The sequence below is a fragment of the Notamacropus eugenii genome, chromosome 2 (genome assembly GCF_028372415.1).
Source record: "Notamacropus eugenii isolate mMacEug1 chromosome 2, mMacEug1.pri_v2, whole genome shotgun sequence".
Classification (NCBI taxonomy): domain Eukaryota; kingdom Metazoa; phylum Chordata; class Mammalia; order Diprotodontia; family Macropodidae; genus Notamacropus; species Notamacropus eugenii.
Genome location: NC_092873.1, coordinates 435248652 through 435267343, shown reverse-complemented (window position 1 = coordinate 435267343; position 18692 = coordinate 435248652). Strand labels below are relative to the sequence as shown.

The 18692-nt window shown below is 39.8% G+C and overlaps 1 protein-coding gene across 5 annotated transcripts in view; it reads left to right on the top strand.

The window, feature by feature from the left end:
* Positions 1–14014, top strand: part of MDM4 (MDM4 regulator of p53) — a 50065-nt gene extending 36051 nt beyond the window's left edge. For 4 of the 5 annotated variants that reach the window (XM_072648081.1, XM_072648083.1, XM_072648082.1 and 1 more), the window contains 4 exons: positions 15–175; positions 982–1128; positions 5198–5278; positions 7893–14014. In XM_072648081.1, coding sequence (XP_072504182.1) covers positions 15–175; positions 982–1128; positions 5198–5278; positions 7893–8465 — 962 coding nt within the window. In that variant the 3' untranslated portion in view covers positions 8466–14014. Of the gene's footprint in view, positions 1–14; positions 176–981; positions 1129–5197; positions 5279–7892 lie in introns of those variants that run through there. The other variant, XR_011975549.1, reaches the window with a different exon arrangement.
* The last annotated feature ends 4678 nt before the right edge of the window (positions 14015–18692 follow it).

The following is an 18692-nucleotide window of genomic DNA, read 5'->3' as shown; positions in this document are numbered from 1 at the left end:
CTTGATTTCCATAGATGAAGACTTGATAGAAAATTTAACCCCAAACAAGTCACCTCGGCTAGATCTTGTGTTCGAGGAGTGGGATGTGGCTGGCCTGCCTTGGTGGTTCTTAGGAAACTTGAGAAACAACTACACACCTAGAAGTAACGGCTCCACTGACTTACAGACAAACCAGGTGAGTGCCTGTCAATTTTGTGGCGTTTGTGGGGCCTTTTCTCTCTTGCTTTTGACAGGAACATGTCTTTTTGTTTTCTATTGGAGAGTAAAATAGTCCAAATGCAGAGACACATTAACCTCTTTAGTAAAATGCTTCTCAAAGGTGCTGGGGAAAGAATAGACACAGAACATCAGTAGATTGATGCAGAAATAAAATACTCCATGGAGAAAGCCAGATGTTTAATTTGGTTTGGGTAATTAGATTATTTGTGTTTTGCCTGTCCTCCAGGAGTTCAGAAAGTGCTGGGGCAAAAGGTTTGGGGAGCCTTCGTTATTTACCTACCAATATTTCATCAGTAAACTTAATTGATCATTAAAGGAATAGAAGAATGGTTTCTGTCTTTTTTGCAGTGCCATTTGTGGGAGGGAGTTTTTGTTGAGCAAATCTTTTATGAGTGATAACCTTTCAAAATCTTCTGATTATTTCTCTAGTCTTATGGCAGCAGTCTTAGTAGAAGGAACTCACTCAAGGATTGCTCCATAGGACAGTCACAACTGAATTTAGCAAGTGCCTGTCAGTGTGAGAATTTGCTACTTTTATTACTGTGGAGGATTCATTGCCCTCATCATCCTTTGAATATTTCCTTTGGCTAACATAAAGATATAGTAGGCAATTAATTCATTGAATAAATGGTCAATGAGGAAAGCCAGGTCTTCCGTAAGTGGGAGAGATTATTTAAGTTAGGTGGCATTAGGTTCACTGATGGACTTCTAACTTAATACTCATCCTGACTTTTCATCCACTTTCACCTTCTTATTCTTTAGGATATAGATACTGCCATTGTTTCAGACACTACAGATGACTTGTGGTTCTTGAATGAGTCAGGACCAGAGCAACTAAATATTGCAGTAAAAGTTGAAACTACTGATACTGAACAAACAAGTGAAGGAGGGAAAGAGACTGATAAAAAGGTTTGTCCTGGAAAACTGTCTTGTTAATCACATGTATGCACATTTTGTAAATAAGCTCCCTCAAGTCATGGACTGTGTTTTAAGCCACTTTGCATCTCCAGTGCCTAGTAAGTGTCTTACACATAGTAGGTCCTCAGCAAATTGTTATTGATGATTTAGTCACACAATGCTCTCTCATTACCTCTTTTTCCTTTTTTGCATCTCTTAGAAGGTAAGCTCTTTAAAAAATTTCATAATTTACCCATCTTCCTTTTACTATAACCTTCTGTAAGCAAGAGAGAAAGCAGTAACTAACCTGTCCCTGCTTACCTATTCTTCTCTTCTGTAGTTTTCCTTCTGGAAACCTGTTACAATCATACTATGGAGCATAGTGAGGAGGCAGAGTAGACTTCTAAGTAATAAAAGGTATTTTTTTTGTACCAGAGAAATTAAAACAGCCGCAAGGAAACATCCTTGAAAAAGAAACATATCCCCCAGTTATCCTAACAGAAACGATCCAGTGAAAATCATGCCCTAAATAAACTTTATATATGCAGTTCTTATTTATTTCCTTTAAAAAATGATTTTCATAGAAATTTAGCTTTGTGGAAGAGAGTCATTTGTATAAATGCTTCTGTTCTTAGCCTGGTAAGATTGAAGGCTACAAAAGGGCATAGAGATGAAATGTGGATTAAATGTGGTTTTGACAGTTGTATGTCTTTTTGGAAAAGTACTCCTAACATGGACATTGTGATCTCTGTGAACTCTGAATTGGAGCGGTTCTATTTACTGTACCACAAATTATAACCATTATTTTTTAGTTTAGTAGAAACTTTTAGGTGGGGTTAGCCTTTAGGGAGAAAAGCATAATATTTTCTTAAAATAATGATAATCAAGAACAATCAAAAACATAGAAAGGAAAGAAATGTATACATATATAGGCATATCTGTGCTCCCTTCTGAACTTGTCTATTACTTTTTGGCTCTTGTCCATATAGTTGGGAACAGTGGCTATGCTGTTCAGGTGGGGGTAAAGTGAAAAGCTCTGGATTTAGAGTCAAGCAGCCCTGGCTTTTTATCATTTTGAAATCCTGTCTTTATAAAGTACTAATTCCATCTCTCCAAATGCTTTTTCCTTCTTAAATTTATCTTCAGCCTCACTATAGCCCCTGCTATAGCTTCACTTGCCCAGTCTTGATTTAATTCAGTGGTTCTGCCCTCCTCTCCCTTCACTTGAATCCTTTATTCCCTTGTTCTAGTGCCACTCATGTCTTGCCAGACCCAATCCTGGGTTATTCTTCAGCATCCTCCACCTTTGTTCCTGTTAATATACTACTGAATGGAGCTAGAAAAGGCAAACAGTGCTGCCTACTTAATCTCAACCGGACTTTCAGTGCAGTAAGGTGATTTTTGTATTTGTTCCTAATTGATTCTCTTTCCCACTTTTCACAGCAGCTGTACCTTCCCTTGTCTCCCCAAGCCTCCCCACCATCCTCTCTCAGTTGTGAGTCTTCTGAGAAAATTGAGGCCGTTCATCTTGGACTCTTTTCCCCGTTCTTTTTTCTCTAAAATCCTTACCATTCTCTTTTTTTACTCCAATCTCTGTTGAAGAGGTAGCTCTGCTCCCCACCACAGAGGCAAATAAATCCCTTTCCATGCATTCTGGATCCTTTCCCTCCATCTTCTCCAGCACAGTACTCCCATAATCATCCACTCTCTCCAATATTTAGTCTTTACCTTTCTTTTGATTCCTTCTTTGCAGCCTGTAAACATAGCCAAGTCTTCCACAGTCTTAGACAAACAAAACCCATACTAGATCCAGCTCTCCCTCTCGTTATCTTATGTCATTCCTCCCTTTTGCAGTCTGACTCTTAGAAAAAGTTGTCCTCACATGTCTTATCTGCTACTTCTCCTGCTCACTTCATTTCTTAGCTTTTTTCAGTCTTACTTTTTTACCTGTCACTTACTTGAAGTTGTTTTCTCCAAAGTTATCAAGATCTCTTTTGGATGTGGCAAAGGAATGGCTATGTCTGGTGGTCCATCCTCAATCCTCATTCTTCTTGAGCTGTTTTTGTAGTGTGTAGCGCTTCCCAAAATTATCTCCTCCCAGGAACTTTCTCCTTTCTGGGTTGTGTAACACTCCTCTGTTCCGTTTCCTCTCCTCTCCCTCCTCATTCTTCTTGGCTGGCTCATCATGCCTATCCTGTCCTCTTCACTCTACGTATTCCTTAAGACTCTGTCCAGGGTCCCTTCTCTGCTGTCTCTGTCCTCTGATTTAGAGAATTCATCACTTTCCAGAGTTCATCATCTTCCTCATACAAATGACTCCTCTGTCTAGATGTGCAGCACATGCTTCTTGCTTGAGCTCCAGGCCACATTGCCAAAGGATATTTCAGACTGGATATGTTGTCATCTCCGTCTCGACATGTCCAAAACAGAGCATCTCTTTCTCTTCTTCCACCCAGCCCCAATCCCAACAATCTGTCTTCCATTCTCCTTAATTCCACATCTGAACCTGTCACTCTTCTTAGTGACTCCCTTGGATCTCTAGGATAAAATGTAGGCTCCTTTCTTGGCATTTATGGTCTTTCCACCTGCCTTTTCAGCTTTATTACGTGTTACCCCTCTCTCCTTATTGCTTACTTATGCATGTTGTATGTAATCTCTGGTGTAGCCAAACTGATCTTTTTTATTGTCCTTCCGTGGCCCCCCCAGATCCCATGTTCACATACTTGCATGGGCGGCCTCTCCTCTCTGACCTGGGCTTGTTAGACAGCATGATGAAGTTCAACACTCTGTTAGACTCTTCTGCTTGATCTCAGCTAGTGGTGTGTAATTATTTCCTCCCCCACTCTGCCCCTGAATAGAATGCATACTTCTTGAAGCTAGGGACTGTTTCAGTTTTGTCTTACCTCAGTTCCTAGAACATAGATGCTTATTTGATGCTTGTGGATTGACTGACTGGGTACCATCACAGTTCTGCCATTATTATCTGTGTGACCTTGGGCAGGTCACCCCATTTTTCTGTGTTTCAGTTTCCTCTTTTGTATAATAGAAGTTAGACTAGGTAACCCCAGATTCTATCTGGCTCTAAATCTAGATAAGAATTGTAAAGTACTTTACATAAGTTGTTGCATTTGCTCCTCACGACTACCCTGGGTAGGTGCTGTTATTATCCTTATTTTACAGATAAAGAAGTTGAGCCTGAGAGAGGTTACGTAACTTACCCAGGGTCACTGTTAGTAAACATCTAAGGCAGGACTTGAACTAATTTCTTCCTGACTCCAAACCCAGCGTTCTTATCTGCCTCATCTAACTGGTCTGCCATCTGCCTGCCTCCTAAGTCCTCTTCTAAATCAATCATATAAGCCTTCGTATTTCTTTGCAATTTTTTTTTGAGTGGCAGCATTACATCCATTTGCCATAATTTTTAAAAACATTCTTTAGTTACTAGGGTTATTTAGTTGCTGTTTTTTGCTCTTAAAAACCCCTACTATAAATATTTTTGTATAGATAGGTTCTTTTCTCCTTTTTTTATCTGTCTTTGTCCTTAAGATGGATCCTTGCAGTGGAATGAATCAGAGGTTAGGATTGCTTTTGTGACTTTTTGCTATTGCCAGGTTGCTATGAGCATCTTTCTATAAGAAAGCCAGAATACCCATGGTTTCTTAAGACTTTTTTATATGAAAAGTGAATGAAAGAAACTCCTTTAGTTTTTAGATTCTTATTACCTTTTGGACATACTTCTCCCAAAGTTCAGAATATAGGTGTTATCCCTTGCCTTTAGAAACTTCAGATCATCTGTTAGTGACTGTAAAGATGCCTCTTGCTTTCCATTTCCTATAAAGGGACAAACTTTTGCTGCCACCCATCTTGAATGCTAGAGGAATATTTGGGGTCCTATTCAACTGTTGAGAAGCCAGTGGGCGCTGTTCAGAGCCTCATCTTAGAATCCCATCCAAACGGTTTCCTTGGTAGTGCTAGTGATGAAAACAGTATGTGCAATTTAGGTGTCATTCTCTTCTGTGCCACAAGCTAATAACTGTGCAAATCTTGCTAATGAGGTTTGTTTTTTTTTTCTTATTCCCAGTTGATTGAAGTTAGGATATTTGATGACCTTGAGGACTCTCAGTGCTTAAGTGATGACACAGATACGGAAGTTACCTCTGAGGTAGGATATTTTTTGTTAAAACCATCTACTTGTGTAGCCTGTATTTTCAGAGGTTTTGATTGAAGAATATCCCCTGGTACGGCTCTTTTTCCCTTGTATTGGTGCTTCTTTAGATATTGTTGGAGATTTGTATTGATTGTTGTAAAAATAAGGGAGTGGATTTGATTCCAACATCTTACCTGGTTGTATATTTGGAGGCACTATGACTAAATATCTGCTTGTCTGTTTCTTTCTTCCTAAGGCCGTCTTAGAGATGGTGCAATCTCTAAATCAGATATTTCAAACTCACAGAGAACCATGCATCCTATATACTATCTCTGTGTAACTGGAGAGGGACTTCTTTATCCTGTTGTCACTGGGCAGTTCTTGCCTTCAAACAGACATCACTTAAAATATTAAATGTTTTTCTAATGAGTAGAAGTAGAAGCAAGTAGAATGAAGAAGAGGAAGAGAACTTTTTTTTTTAATGCACAAGTATATAGATTCATTTGGAAAATCAATAATGAAATTTGGGGATGAAATCCTTGGAGTGGAGGTATAGATGGTTTCTGTCACCTCTTCATAACCTAGAATCATACTTAAAACCTTGTTTCTTCCTTCCTTTTCTGGGTATTGTTTAGACAGTTTCTTTCTATAGGTACTCTGTACCTCTGAAGAGGGAGGGGAGAGCAGGACTGAGGAGAAAGAGGTAGGGAAATGTAAATTTCACAGTACTCCAGTTTGCTGCTCTGTTTGCAGTTTGTGTAGGACAATGGAAGAGAGAGTTAGAAAAAAAAATCGGTAAATAAAGGATATTTGAGATTGCCTTGGAATTTCATTTATCTGATTAGCCCATTGACTGTTAACACACTGCATTAGCAATTGGCTATATCTAGGGAGTAATGTGAAACCTTTCAGCCCAGTTCTTGACCATTTTGTATAAGTTTATCATGGCCCTTTATATTTCAGTTAGACTTTTGTTGGAAATTTGGGTCCAAATTACTTTAATAAGTTACTGATTCAGAGAGAAAATCTTGCAAAATACTTCCTTGGTTTGAGTTTCTGAAATTTGACAGATTCTCCCTTTTCTGAGGAATTCATAATATTTTTGTCCAGAATTTTATAGCTCACTCTAATTTCAACATGAGAATTCTAAAATTAATGTAGAATTTCTTTGAGGATATCTACAACATATAGGGTGTTTCAAAAGCCACCCTACAGTGTTGTTATTAACTTTTGGGAGACTCTGTATTAGAAAAGCTCTTATATACTGGCAGATTCAAATGTTTTGTGCCTTACTATCTAAAGAGCATTCTATCTTAGTAAATGGGATTGCAGCCTATAGGTAACTGAATTGTGGTTGTTCAGTAATAGTTGGTTTTGGCCAAGGAATAATTAAGGTAGTGTCAGTGCAAGGAGATTACCTATCTTAAGTACTTTTGACTTGTTCTGGCTATCCTTACAGAAAGGCATTTCTAATTGAGTCACCCAGTAGTTCCTGATTGCAATGAGAAGGAAAAAGAGGGAATATAAAACTAGTATGCAAAGATCCAGGTCTCTTTAAAGATTCCTTGGTATAGAATCTGCCCATCAGTGCTATTGAAGACAGCATAAATAAATGGCTTTTATCATACTAATAATAGCTGTATGAGTGCCAGGCACTGTGCCAAGTGCTGGGGATACAAAACAAAGCAAAAGACAGTTACAAGTAGCATAGTATTTATAGACCGCTTACTGCATACCAGGCACTATGCTTAGCACTTTATTATTACTATCTTATTTGGTCCTCACAGCAACCCTGCAGGGTAGGTGCTATTGTAATCAGCATTTTTATCCCCATTTTACAGATGGGGAAACAAGCAAACAGAGCTTAAGTGGCGTTCCCAGGGTTACACAACTAGTTAAATGTTTAAAGCAGGATTAGAACTCAAGTCTTCCTGACTTCAAACCGGAAACTATCCACTGCTTTACCAGCAAGTATTTGCCAAATCTGGGTAGTAGTATCAGCTTATTTTCCCACTGACCTTTTAAGAGATGTTAACTAGGTAAGAAGTTTGACTCCTCAGGGACCTTTACCTCAGGGAATGTTGATTGGACAAGACACAATACAAACAGGAGAGAAGGAATGAGTAGTATAGGACTTAATATCTATAATCTGATTAAACTAAATTATTAAGGTAGCTTTCTTCAGAAAAATCTTATTATACCTTAATTTGAATATTGACAATACTCTCAGGTAGTGTCCTTCATTCAGGTCCTACTTTGCTACATCATCCTGGTAAAAAAGTGATCCTGGGTTCTTGAAAGCTGTGCAGAGTGGAAGCTTGTGGATCCTGCTAAGCTAAAACATATTCATTATTTAGGTCTGGAGAATGAATAGATATTTGTCTCCTTAGGGAAGGCCTCCTTATTTCGAGAGGCTCATTACCCAAAGGTGAACCACTAGGAAGTGAAGGATTTTTCTGTTCATAACAACCCATGAAAATAACATCAGTGCCTTTAAAGTCACAGCTTTTTATCAGGGAGTGTGGGGCATCTCCTCACCAGCTTGAGGAAATTTCATGTTTTCTGCTTGCTTGTTCTTTTATGTAGACTTGTACTCAGGTGATTAACCTGAAATCTATTGATTCTGTAGGGTGAATGGCAGTGTACTAAGTGCAAGAAGTTTAACTCTCCAAGCAAAAGGTACTGTTTCCGATGTTGGGCGCTGAGAAAAGACTGGTATTCAGATTGTCCTAAGCTATCCCATTCCCTTTCTGTGTCTGATATCCCTGCCATGCCAGTGAAGAAAGATGAGCAAGGAATTGATGTCCCTGATTGCCGAAGAACCATCTCTGACCCCCTTGTCCGACCCAAAGAACCATATAAGATGGAAGAAAAGTCCAAACTCCTGGACTCTTGCAGCTCAGTGGAATTCTTGGATTTGGCCCAGAGTTCTGAAAGCCAGGAGACCATTTCAAGTATAGGGGAGCAGTCAGACAACCTTTACGAACAGAATGCAGATACAGCAGCTATGGAAAATTGCAAAAATCTCTGTAAGCCATGTAAATTGTGTGAGAAGAGACCACGGGATGGGAACATCATTCATGGGAGGACTGCTCACTTAGTGGCTTGTTTTCGCTGTGCCAAAAGACTGAAGAAGGCCAGGGCTCCATGTCCTATTTGTAAGAAATCAATTCAGATGGTCATCAAAATCTTTGTGGCATAGCTTTTTAGCTCACTGATTTTTACAGACCTGAAAACCAGCCATGTCAGGGCTCTAAATGTCAGTGGCGAGCATCTGCACTTAGAATATGGTCTTAGCATGTCCCTCTTGTTTTTGCGCCATTCCTAGTAAAGTCGCCTGGAGTTTGGGCAGAGTCCCTGAAGTTTGGGACTAGATAGCTTTTCCTGAAGATTCTCTTTTGAGAACCTCTTAACACGGATAACAGGTTTTCAGAAATTAATGAATTTCTGAGTGAAATTCTGAGTGAAAAGTACACAGAATGGCTTCCTTTCCTTCACAGGTAGAGAGGGATTTGAGAGGGAGAATGGACCTAAATAAGCATGATACAGGTATGAGCCTTCTTTTCTAAGCTGTTAGGGCTTTCAAGTTCCTGGAAAAACTTCCTGTTGATAACAGAGTTTCTGATCCCCAAGATGATTAGGAAAAAATTGAAGCTGGCAACTGAAAACACAAACATTCATCTTAAGAACATTCTCTCAACTTATTGCAGTCCAGCGGATCTCTTCATTTTGCCGTCACATCACTCATTTGTAAAAAGGACAAGGGCCTTGAGCAAAGCAGAGTAGCCAGTAATGTGTTTCTTTTCGTTTTTCCCTAGACAGAGTTGTTCTGTTTACTGAGCCACCCCATGAGAACCCTTGGACTTAGTGCACAAAACCTCATTCCTGAACAGGCATTGTCACAGATCCACAGAATAATGATTTCTCAGATCTGACAGTACCAGCTGTTGTTTTTCAAATGAAAAAAGTAAAGTTCAGAGATATTGTCAACTAAAGTCACAGAGCTTGCGACAGAGTGAGGACCAGGATTCTGGACTCCCAAGAAATAGAAATACTTAAATTGTGCATTTGACTGAAACACCAAATTATACTGAAACATTTTAAAGTGTCTCAAAGGTTGTGATAAAACCCTAACAGAAAGTGGTGCATTTTGGTTTAATTACCTAAACATTATTTTATTGGAATATGTGACTATTCTGAAACTGGAGGACTTTTTAACCTATTTATTCTCTGTTTTCTCTTTGAGAATCTGCCTCAGTAAACAACCTCCAGTTTTGTTCTTTTTTTCTCTTCCATTTTGCTACATCAAAAGAGTGAGTTATTTAGAATGGTTATGATAGTATACGATTAGGAATCTACACTACTTGTACTAAGTCCAGTTGTATGAAAAATTCAGTTCTAATCACCTCTTATAGGCAAGCCATCGTACTGGTCCTGAGACAAGGTAAGGACTGAAATCCCTGCCCTCAAAGGAGTAGTTTTGTAAAGTTATAGTTTTTTGTGGAGTGCAGATTAAAAGAATTTAGGGAGAAAAAAGATATGTATATATATTGATATAGTAATGAGAAATCTTATGTATTCAGGAAAGCATGTAAATTCAGATAGCAGTGAGAACAAATGTATGGATATGTGAAAATCTACAAATTTAATTTAGTATTTCATTTCTGTACAACTTTAACCTCCCAGGTGTTTAGCTTTTCATTTGTCCCATCTGTGCCAAGTATTGCCCTTGGAACATCCTAAGCTATGCATTAGAACCCAACCTGATTGCCCTTGGCTCCCTCTTTTAGGGGTCTGTCGACAGTATCTGGTTTTGATTGTTTTCCTTTCCTCACTGCTACTAACAAGTCGTGCTGTAGGCCTGGTGGTGGAGCTGAAGCAGTGACCCGGCTCTTCATGGAGTCTGGAGGGGGAGGGGAAACCCCCTCCCTGCTCCCATCTTTCCTTGCTTTGAGGTGTGTGTTCAGAGGCTCATAGACCCAAAGCTGGAATAAACAGCAGCCTGTCTGCTCCAAGGCTTGTCTTACAAACTGCACTTGACTCTACTCTTGGTTTTGTCAAGACTTTAAAAGCATGCGTCGATAGAAGCAGCCTATTAGTCTGTTTCCATTTTATTGATCTTTCACCCATATCTTTTGCGAACACTCTGAATCCTTATATAAGTGGCTGTATTTGTATACACATGTTTGCGTATATGTATGTGTTTTATAAAAACAAACGGGCCGAAAGACTTAGAAAAAGTGAATTTCCAAGTTTTGTGTGAAGAGGTTTCTTGAATATATTAACTTCGTACTCGATATACTTAAAAATTTTGTACAAATATGTAAGGCTTATTCTGTCTTCAATAGGTCTCAGAAGGTCAAGTACAGTAAATTATTTAAAGATTTTCATAGATTTCTATGTTAAAAGGACTTTAGTAGTTAATTCACCTCCATCTCAAACCCAGTGCAAATTTATAACGTGGACAATAGCAAACTAATAACAGATTTTGTTTTGGATGTAATTGTGTATGTGTGTATATGTGTGTGTGTGTCTCTGTGTGTGCGTATCCATTTCTTTGTATTTATACATAAGAGCTGTTATTATATTTTGTTTGTTTTTTGAGGGAAATACTCTGATATCATAATTGAATTTTTTTGCCACTTTGACTTGCATTATTATTTTGGTCACTCCTGATCACAGCAATATTGGCTGCTCAGTGGAGAGTCATTTGTGTGGAGCCTAGTGCACCTTAGTTCATGAAACTCAAGAGCATTTTTGGATGTCATTAATGCGTTTCCTCTATGCATTTTAGTTCAGAAGAAACTTGACCAACTAATTTTTCTCCTTCTAGTGGGCTCTATGCACTCATGGAAGAAGCACATGGCTTGGATACTGTGAATCTTTTTTTTTTTTTTTCATTTTGTTTGTTACCTTTTCAAATTGTTCAGACCATCTTCTAATATTAAGAGTGATCATATAAATGAACACCCAGACTTCTAAATTTGTGAAGAGAAGAATGATAATTTTAAACTGTATATGAAGAACTATAGAACAGGAACTAGAGATATGGACTCTTTGCACCTTGTGCCTAGAGATATCTAGGAAATATCCCCATTGCCAAAGGGGGAACACAAATGTCTTCTTGTTTCACTGCCGCTAGAGACGCTACCAGCATGTGTTACTAGAATTGTCCAGAAGTACCTTTGATTGGAGGTACACATAATGCAGGTCAGAGAATGAAGGGAAAGCAAGACACTTCATCTGGAGATTGATGGGTGAGGAGAGTCTCAGGAGGGGGAGGTGGTAGCCATGTTACCATGGCCTCATTTTTCATGAGTACTGGTATACTTTCCTTTCATATGCTAAACCTACTTGTGTGTTTTAATTATTGCTTTACCCCTTTTATTAGAGTTTCCAGAAAGGTGTTTTATATAAGGTATTTTATAAGGTGTTCTGATGATATGCAGAAAGCCTCCTCTTCCCCCCCCCCCCCCCCCCCTTTCAGGTTTTGTTAAACCAGCACATTAAGGTCTTGCTTGTGTATTTACATATAGAGATATAGAGGTAGGTTTCCTCTGCCCCTCTAGCAAGGGGCTTTTTGAGGGACTGTAAAATGTCAAACAGCGAAACCATTTTTGAAAAGCATATTGGTGTCTTTTTTTTAGAGTTGTCTGAAGCCCAGAATTCTATCTCTGTTGCTGCTTATGTATTGCCCAGTAATTTATTGCTTCTTGGGTGTCTGGTACCATCATTTCCCTGTTCTGCATTGGCTATGCAAAAAGCAGTGCCACACAAGTACAACATTTCCACTAAGAGCAGCTATTTAATCCTTTCTGGGAAATGAGCACTACTGGTGTTAGATCGGAATCCCTTGCTTGGTCCTTTAAAGATGTGTTTTTTCATGGCTAATTTCTGCCCAGCCTGAAACCATTGGATTTTAGGGCAGTGCTTCTATACTTGAAAGCAGTATGCTTTGGTCCCCTTTCCACACCCACGACTATTTTAAATCTATTTAGTACTCAGCAGTTAATTTTTGGCATGTGACTTGATGCCCTGGGGGTAAATATGGGTTTACTGTGGGAACAGGAAAGATGGGACGGCAAACTCAAATTGAGTAATCAGAGGCTTCCTGGTCTTCTTGGCTTGAAGAAGCCCTCTGGCCAGCCCACAGAAGTGAGCACTCTGAAACAAGGCTTATCCTGCTAGGGCAAGGCTCTTTCTTGTCCTCTTGTTGACCACTTAGGTTAGCTTCCTTTTCAGTAAGAACCAAAGTTTCTCCTTTGCTTAATTCCTTTAGTAAGCCACTGAAAATTTGGGGGGATTTCAAAAATTCCTTCAGATGAAGTGCCTAAAACACTAGTGTGCCTTCTCTTAGTTTGTGGGATTGGTGGGAACACATGGCAGAGGGGAAGTCAGGTACGAGTGGAGAGAGAGAGCCAGCAGCCAGGATGGGTCTAAATAGATGAGGATCCTTGCAAGCCACAGGCTTTGACTTCAGTGTATGGAGTACTCACCTCTGCTAAAGAAAGTGGAGGGGAGAGTGAGTGTAAAGAGCTTGGCTCTGTGAGCCAGAAGGGTCTTTGAAAAACCTCTATTACTTAAATGTTCTTTTTTTTTTTTTTGGATAATCTTAACATAAACATTTACATATAAAGAAGTAGTAAAAGGTGTCTGTATGTGAAACCAGTGAACTTGGGTTGGGTGCAGTTTTTTAAAGTAAAGTTTTTCGAGTGTATACATTTCATGCCAAAGTAGGAAAATTATGACCTCTTCAGAACTTTTCTTTGTTTTTTTTCTATGTATTTTTAAGTATTGATGCTCTTATATGTGTATGTTTTTGACAGTCAGCCCTCCCATGCAACAGATAAGTATGGTCAAACAAAGCAGCTCAACATGTTTTTCATATCTGAAAATGTCTTATCCTGCCCCTCAAAGCTCTCTCTGCTCTCTGTCCAAAGAGATGGCTCAGAAGGTTCTGCCCTGCCCCTCACCACTAAGTTGTTTGACTTTGGGCCAGTCACTGCCTCAGAATCTTAATTCCCTCTTGTGTAAATAAGGAATAATAATCCCTGCCCTGCCTACCTCAAGGGTCATTAGAGTATCAGATGCTTTAAAAGCTCTAAAGCTTTTCAGTGATGCATATACAAGCACATGTGATTTGCTACATAAAGTGAAAGTAACCGGTCATGTTAAGATGGCATTACCCCGATGGTAGACAATTCTTGAGCAGATGTCTCAGGTACTCCTATCCAGAAAATGGGGCTTATAAACTCCCAGGGCTCCTTGTCTGGCAGTGAGCTGATTGTGGTAGTGTTAACGCTCCTATCCGAGCTGCTGCAGAGGGCCAAGAGGTATCTGTCAGGATAATGACTATGGAAGATTATGTAGCTTCAAGTAGTAGTTTCCAGCATGTAACTGCCGCACCATTATTTGGGAACACCAACGTTCTCTTGTTCTTTGCACTTGTGTAGTTGGTACAGAAATCACTGCCAGTGTGCCAATAAGCATGCCCCTTATGTTAGAATTTTGCACAAGTGCTGAAGCGAGTATTGGTATTTTAGGTTTGGGGAGAAAGAATTGTTAGTTTTCTTGAATAGTTTAACGACGTGCTTAGATATGAGGAAAAAAATGTTTTTGTTGTTAACCTAGTTTTCTTAAGTCTTGTTCTGCAACGCCTGTGTATATTTGGCATTTGCAAATATTTAATGCTTCTGAGTGAATACTAAAGTTGTATTTTGCCTCTTCATATTAAATAGATGTTTAATTTTGTCCTTGTGATGTCATTATTGGAAAGATATTATTTTACTTGTGTGAGTGAAATTTCAGTTTCAGGTAATGACAATCTTGGCATGACTTTGGGAAGAGAAGAGCTCTACTGTGGTAGTCGATCATCAATTTCAACAGAAACATCCATAAAATACTAGATAGTTGAAGTGATGTGCGGTGTCTTCTTTCAGACTCCCAAGAGTTCAAAGTGGGACTCTTCTGCTTTTTTCTCTTATTCCTTCAGCCTCAAAATTCGAGAGGGCAGGAGCAATATTGCCAAAACCAACGTCCTTGCTCTGGCTCATCAGTTTGGAACTGGAAGGGACTTGAGAGGCCATTGAGTGGTGCGGCCTCTCCCATAGCTCCATTTTGCAAATTAGGAAATTGAGGCACTGTGATGTCTGATAGGTCACTCCACTATGTGTGAAGTCAGAGTTGATCCCACATAATCTCAGCTTCCTGGTCCAGTGCCCTATCCACTACTGCACTATCTTGCCTTTAGGGGCGGCTCCGTGGTGCAGTGGATAGAGCACCAGTGCAGGAGTCAGGAGGACCTGAGTTCAACTCTTACCTCAGACACTTGACACCCACTAGCTGTGTGACCTTGGGCAAGTCACTTAACCCCAATTGCCTCATCCTGGGTCATCTCCAGTCATCCTGATGAATATCGGGTCACTGGATTCAGATGGCTGTGGAGGAGAAGTGAGGCTGGTGACCTGCACAGCCCTCCCTCACTCAAAACAAAGTCAAGTGCAAGTCATGTCATCATTTCTCTGATGGCATGGTCTTCTTCAGCAGCGAAGGACGAACACACGCATCTTGCCTTTAAAGGTTATAGTAATTGAACTTAAGCTTTGCTCATCAAATTCATTTTTCCAGAGTTATTCACTTATGCAAGTGTTTTTAATATGCTAATATACTAGTATACTAATGGGCCTTTCCCAGCTAATAATTCTTTCAAACACTGATTAAGGATGTCCTTTGTAATTTTGCTTTGTATCTTTTCACCTTCACAGTTTCTCTGATATTCATTTTAACTTGATTTTTTCCCCCACTTGAGTTTGGAACTAGTCAGTTGTGAAGACAATCTCTTTGCAAATAGACACCTTTAAGGCTCCTTTAATGACCTCGTACTGTTTATTAGTGTTCTCCAAGTAGAGTTCACCAGTCCTAGAAATGGCACTTAAGGCAAGGGAGAGACATTGATGGACTTTCAGAGTGGGAAAAGCTGAAAAGTTCTTTGGCCTGCTCACCAGGCTCATTGGATTGAAGAAGCCGCCACTGCCACCCGAGACAGATGACACTTGGCTCTGGGCTTGGAATCAAATGTGTTATTACCTCTAACAAATTGATGCAGCAGTTCTTCCGCCAGAGGGCACCAGTGGTTCAGTTCTTTGAATGACGTCTGGGGAAGAGATAAGGCCAAATAGGTAGTCTATTTAACCAACCTAGCGTTATTTATATGTAACACTTCTCAAGTTCTTGTCTGTATTTAAGTGTTCTTATTCCCCATACTTTGAAGAATCTTGTTTGTAAGACCTCTGTACTACTCAAAATCCATTTCTTATTAATTTCTCCATCTCTAGGCAACTTCTCAGTAGCTATTTTTAAAATTAAAACCCTGAATATTTCAGTTCCTTTCCCCTGGCTTATACAGATAAGTAGCACTGCTCTACAATTTCCTTTGCTTCCTCTCACACATTCTCCCTCCATCTTGCCAGAAGGGTAGGTGGAAGAAAACCTATTTCAGTCAGAGCTTGCAGTCACTGCAAACACTTAAGCTATGTCTCATGAAATTGTCTTTTTTGGGGAACCGGTCTTATAAAATGGCTATTCCTTTAGGATAGAATCTTCCCCTACCCCCCCCCCCCCCACGAAGGTAGACAAGAGCTCTCAGTGTGGTGTTAGTAAACCCCTTGGCAGTGAATTTCCAGGTTCTAGGAACTTGTGTTTTTAAAAATAATTACTATTTCAGCATCATTGGTTTCCTTTGTAATTCCATGTATTTGCATTTAAAAACATTTTGAGAGACTTGAGCAGACTACCAAAAGAGATAGAAATGATTTAGCCCCATTGCAAGCACTTCTGAAACTTATGTACTACATATATCACATGCAAATATCATTCATCTCTGTATCCCCAATAACCTTTCAATAAAAATTTTTTGAATTAAAATGTTGCATGTATGGTGTGTGTGTGTGTGTATGTATACACACACACACTGATCATTTCTTAATTGCTGGGGAGGGAATGGCAGTTGCTTTCAACATTTTGTCTACAAATATACATAACTATACTAAACACTTTGCAGAGGTTAGTCAGGAAAAGGTGCTATCCATTGAATCAGAACCCTGCTAACACCCTAGTTTAGACCCATGACACCTTTTGCTTAGAGTACTGTAGTACCTTTTTAAGTGGTCCTCCTACTCCAGTCTCTATCCATCATCTGCACAACTCTCAAGTATTTCTAAAGCACAGGTATGATCCCACCTCAGTGTTTAAAAGTTAAGTAGCTCCTAGTGAGCAACAGCTTTTTATTTTTATCTTTATGTTCCCAGCATCTAGCAGTACCTGATAAGTAAGCATTTAATCGAATCCCTGGTATAAGCTTACAAACGTAGAATAAGAGACAATAGGCTGCGGACTGGCCAGTGATTTCATTAGTATGGAGAATTCCTATGTGAGAAAGCTCCCTCTGCCAGTGCAATTGGTTGCCTTCTGTGCAAGTGGAGTTTTTCTAGAGCACTGAGAGAGGAGTTGGGTGACTTGCCCAAGGTCACTCTTGGGTCATTATGTGTCAAAAATGGAACTTGGGCCCAATTTTCCTGTCTTCAAAGCCAGGTCCCCGTCCATTATATCACACTGCTTCTCAGAAACGAATATTCCCTTAGATAAATGAGAGAAGGATAAGAAACAGCCTTCAAATACCTTTGCTAGTTTGGTTATTTTTCTATTCTTGGAGAATGAAAGATGGGCAGGGGTAGAGGGATCAAGTGTTGAAAAAAAGGTGTAATAAAACAAAATGATGTTAGACCTCCCTCTCTATGATCTTCAGTTTCCTCCTATCTACTGGCTTCCCCACTATCCCAAAGATGATCTTGTCTCCATCCTTTAACTGTCTCTAAATCCTTTCATCTTTCCGCCCCTTATCTGCTGAACTTGAAAAAACTCTCTATACCCAAGTCTCCACTCCACTTGCTTCCTTCTAGCAATCTAGCTTGCAAACTTGTCATTCAACAAAACTAGTCTTTCATATGAGGAAACTTCATCTACCAATGCAGGTCAACACCCTTGCTACCTAGAGTCTTGGAGAATTGTCATTGAGAGGTTAATGAGGTCACCTAGCCAGTGTGTGTCAGAATACTTGACTTCCAGCCTCTAGACTAGTTCTCTATCCATTAATGCCCGACTACCTTGCACATAATAAACACTTTATTACCTTGGGATGCAGCGAGCTTCCCATCACTGAAAGTGTAGGCAATGGTTTCTGTCATGGCTACCGTACAAATAGTCCCCACAATGGATGGGAGTTTGAATTGCTTCTAAGATCTTTTCTCATACTTGAAAGTCTATGAAGATAGAATTGGGGAAAGAACCCTGGAGTCTTAGGTCCTTCTATATGATAACTAAATCGAATCCCTTGTACTCCTTCCTTAACTCAAGTCTCAGATTTCAGCCCAGATGTATAGAAATGAGAGAAAAGATGGTGCATCTGCCTGTTCCCTAGAGGCCCTTTGCCTTGTTCTGGCTCCCGGCAGTTGACAAAATCTAGCTGAGTTTAGTCTCTTAAAAGCCAGTGGGGACCCTACATCTAACTCTAGTGCTAAATTTTCCAACCCAGCTGTAGAACCACACTGATTTAGTTTAAATACATTCTTTAGAAACCTTTGAGGAAGCTCTCAGGCCACCTCCCAAACTCCACCCCTTTTAAGATTTCTAGCTGAAGCTGGGTACACTGTGAGCTGGCAAAGATAGCCAGTCCACCCTTCCTCACCCTTTGGAGCCTCAGTGGAGCATCCTGCTTGTGTATAAGAAGTCGGGAATGTATTTGCATCTAATCTACCTGGTACCCTTGGGACTTAGCTTTTGCAGATTCTTTTAGTTCTCTGGACTGGTAAAGCTCTGCAACTTTAAAAATAGTGCCTTTGATCTCCTGCTTATGGCAGTGGGATTGTCAAATGTGGGGGAGGTGAACAGGGCTTTGCAAACCAAACCTTTGATGTTGAGGAGCTGAAAAATCTGAGCTGAAAATTTTGCTGCGAATGTTAAACATTAACATGCCTGGAAAGGGGCACAAGAAAGCAGGTCTTTTCACCCTTCATCCCTCCTCGGTTGCATATTCAGCCTTTGGCTTCAGAGTCTTTGTGTTCCTATTTTGGGTGCCAATCCCAGGGAGCTTGGGGAGAGCTCTGTGTTGGCCTTGGAAATGGGTTCTCCTTCCAGAAAAAAATCCTGTTCTCAACCTTTCTTAGCAATCTTGCCAGCAATATAATCAGGCCAACTTTAAAAAAAAAAAATTATTTTGTTTTCAGTGTCCTCCAATCACTTGCATATAACTTAGACTTTTTTCCTCTCCCTCCCCCTCCCTCCCTGAGACAGCATACAATTTTATATAGATTCTACACATACATTCCTATTAAATACATTTTCACCTTAGTCATGTTGCATAGAAGAATTAAAA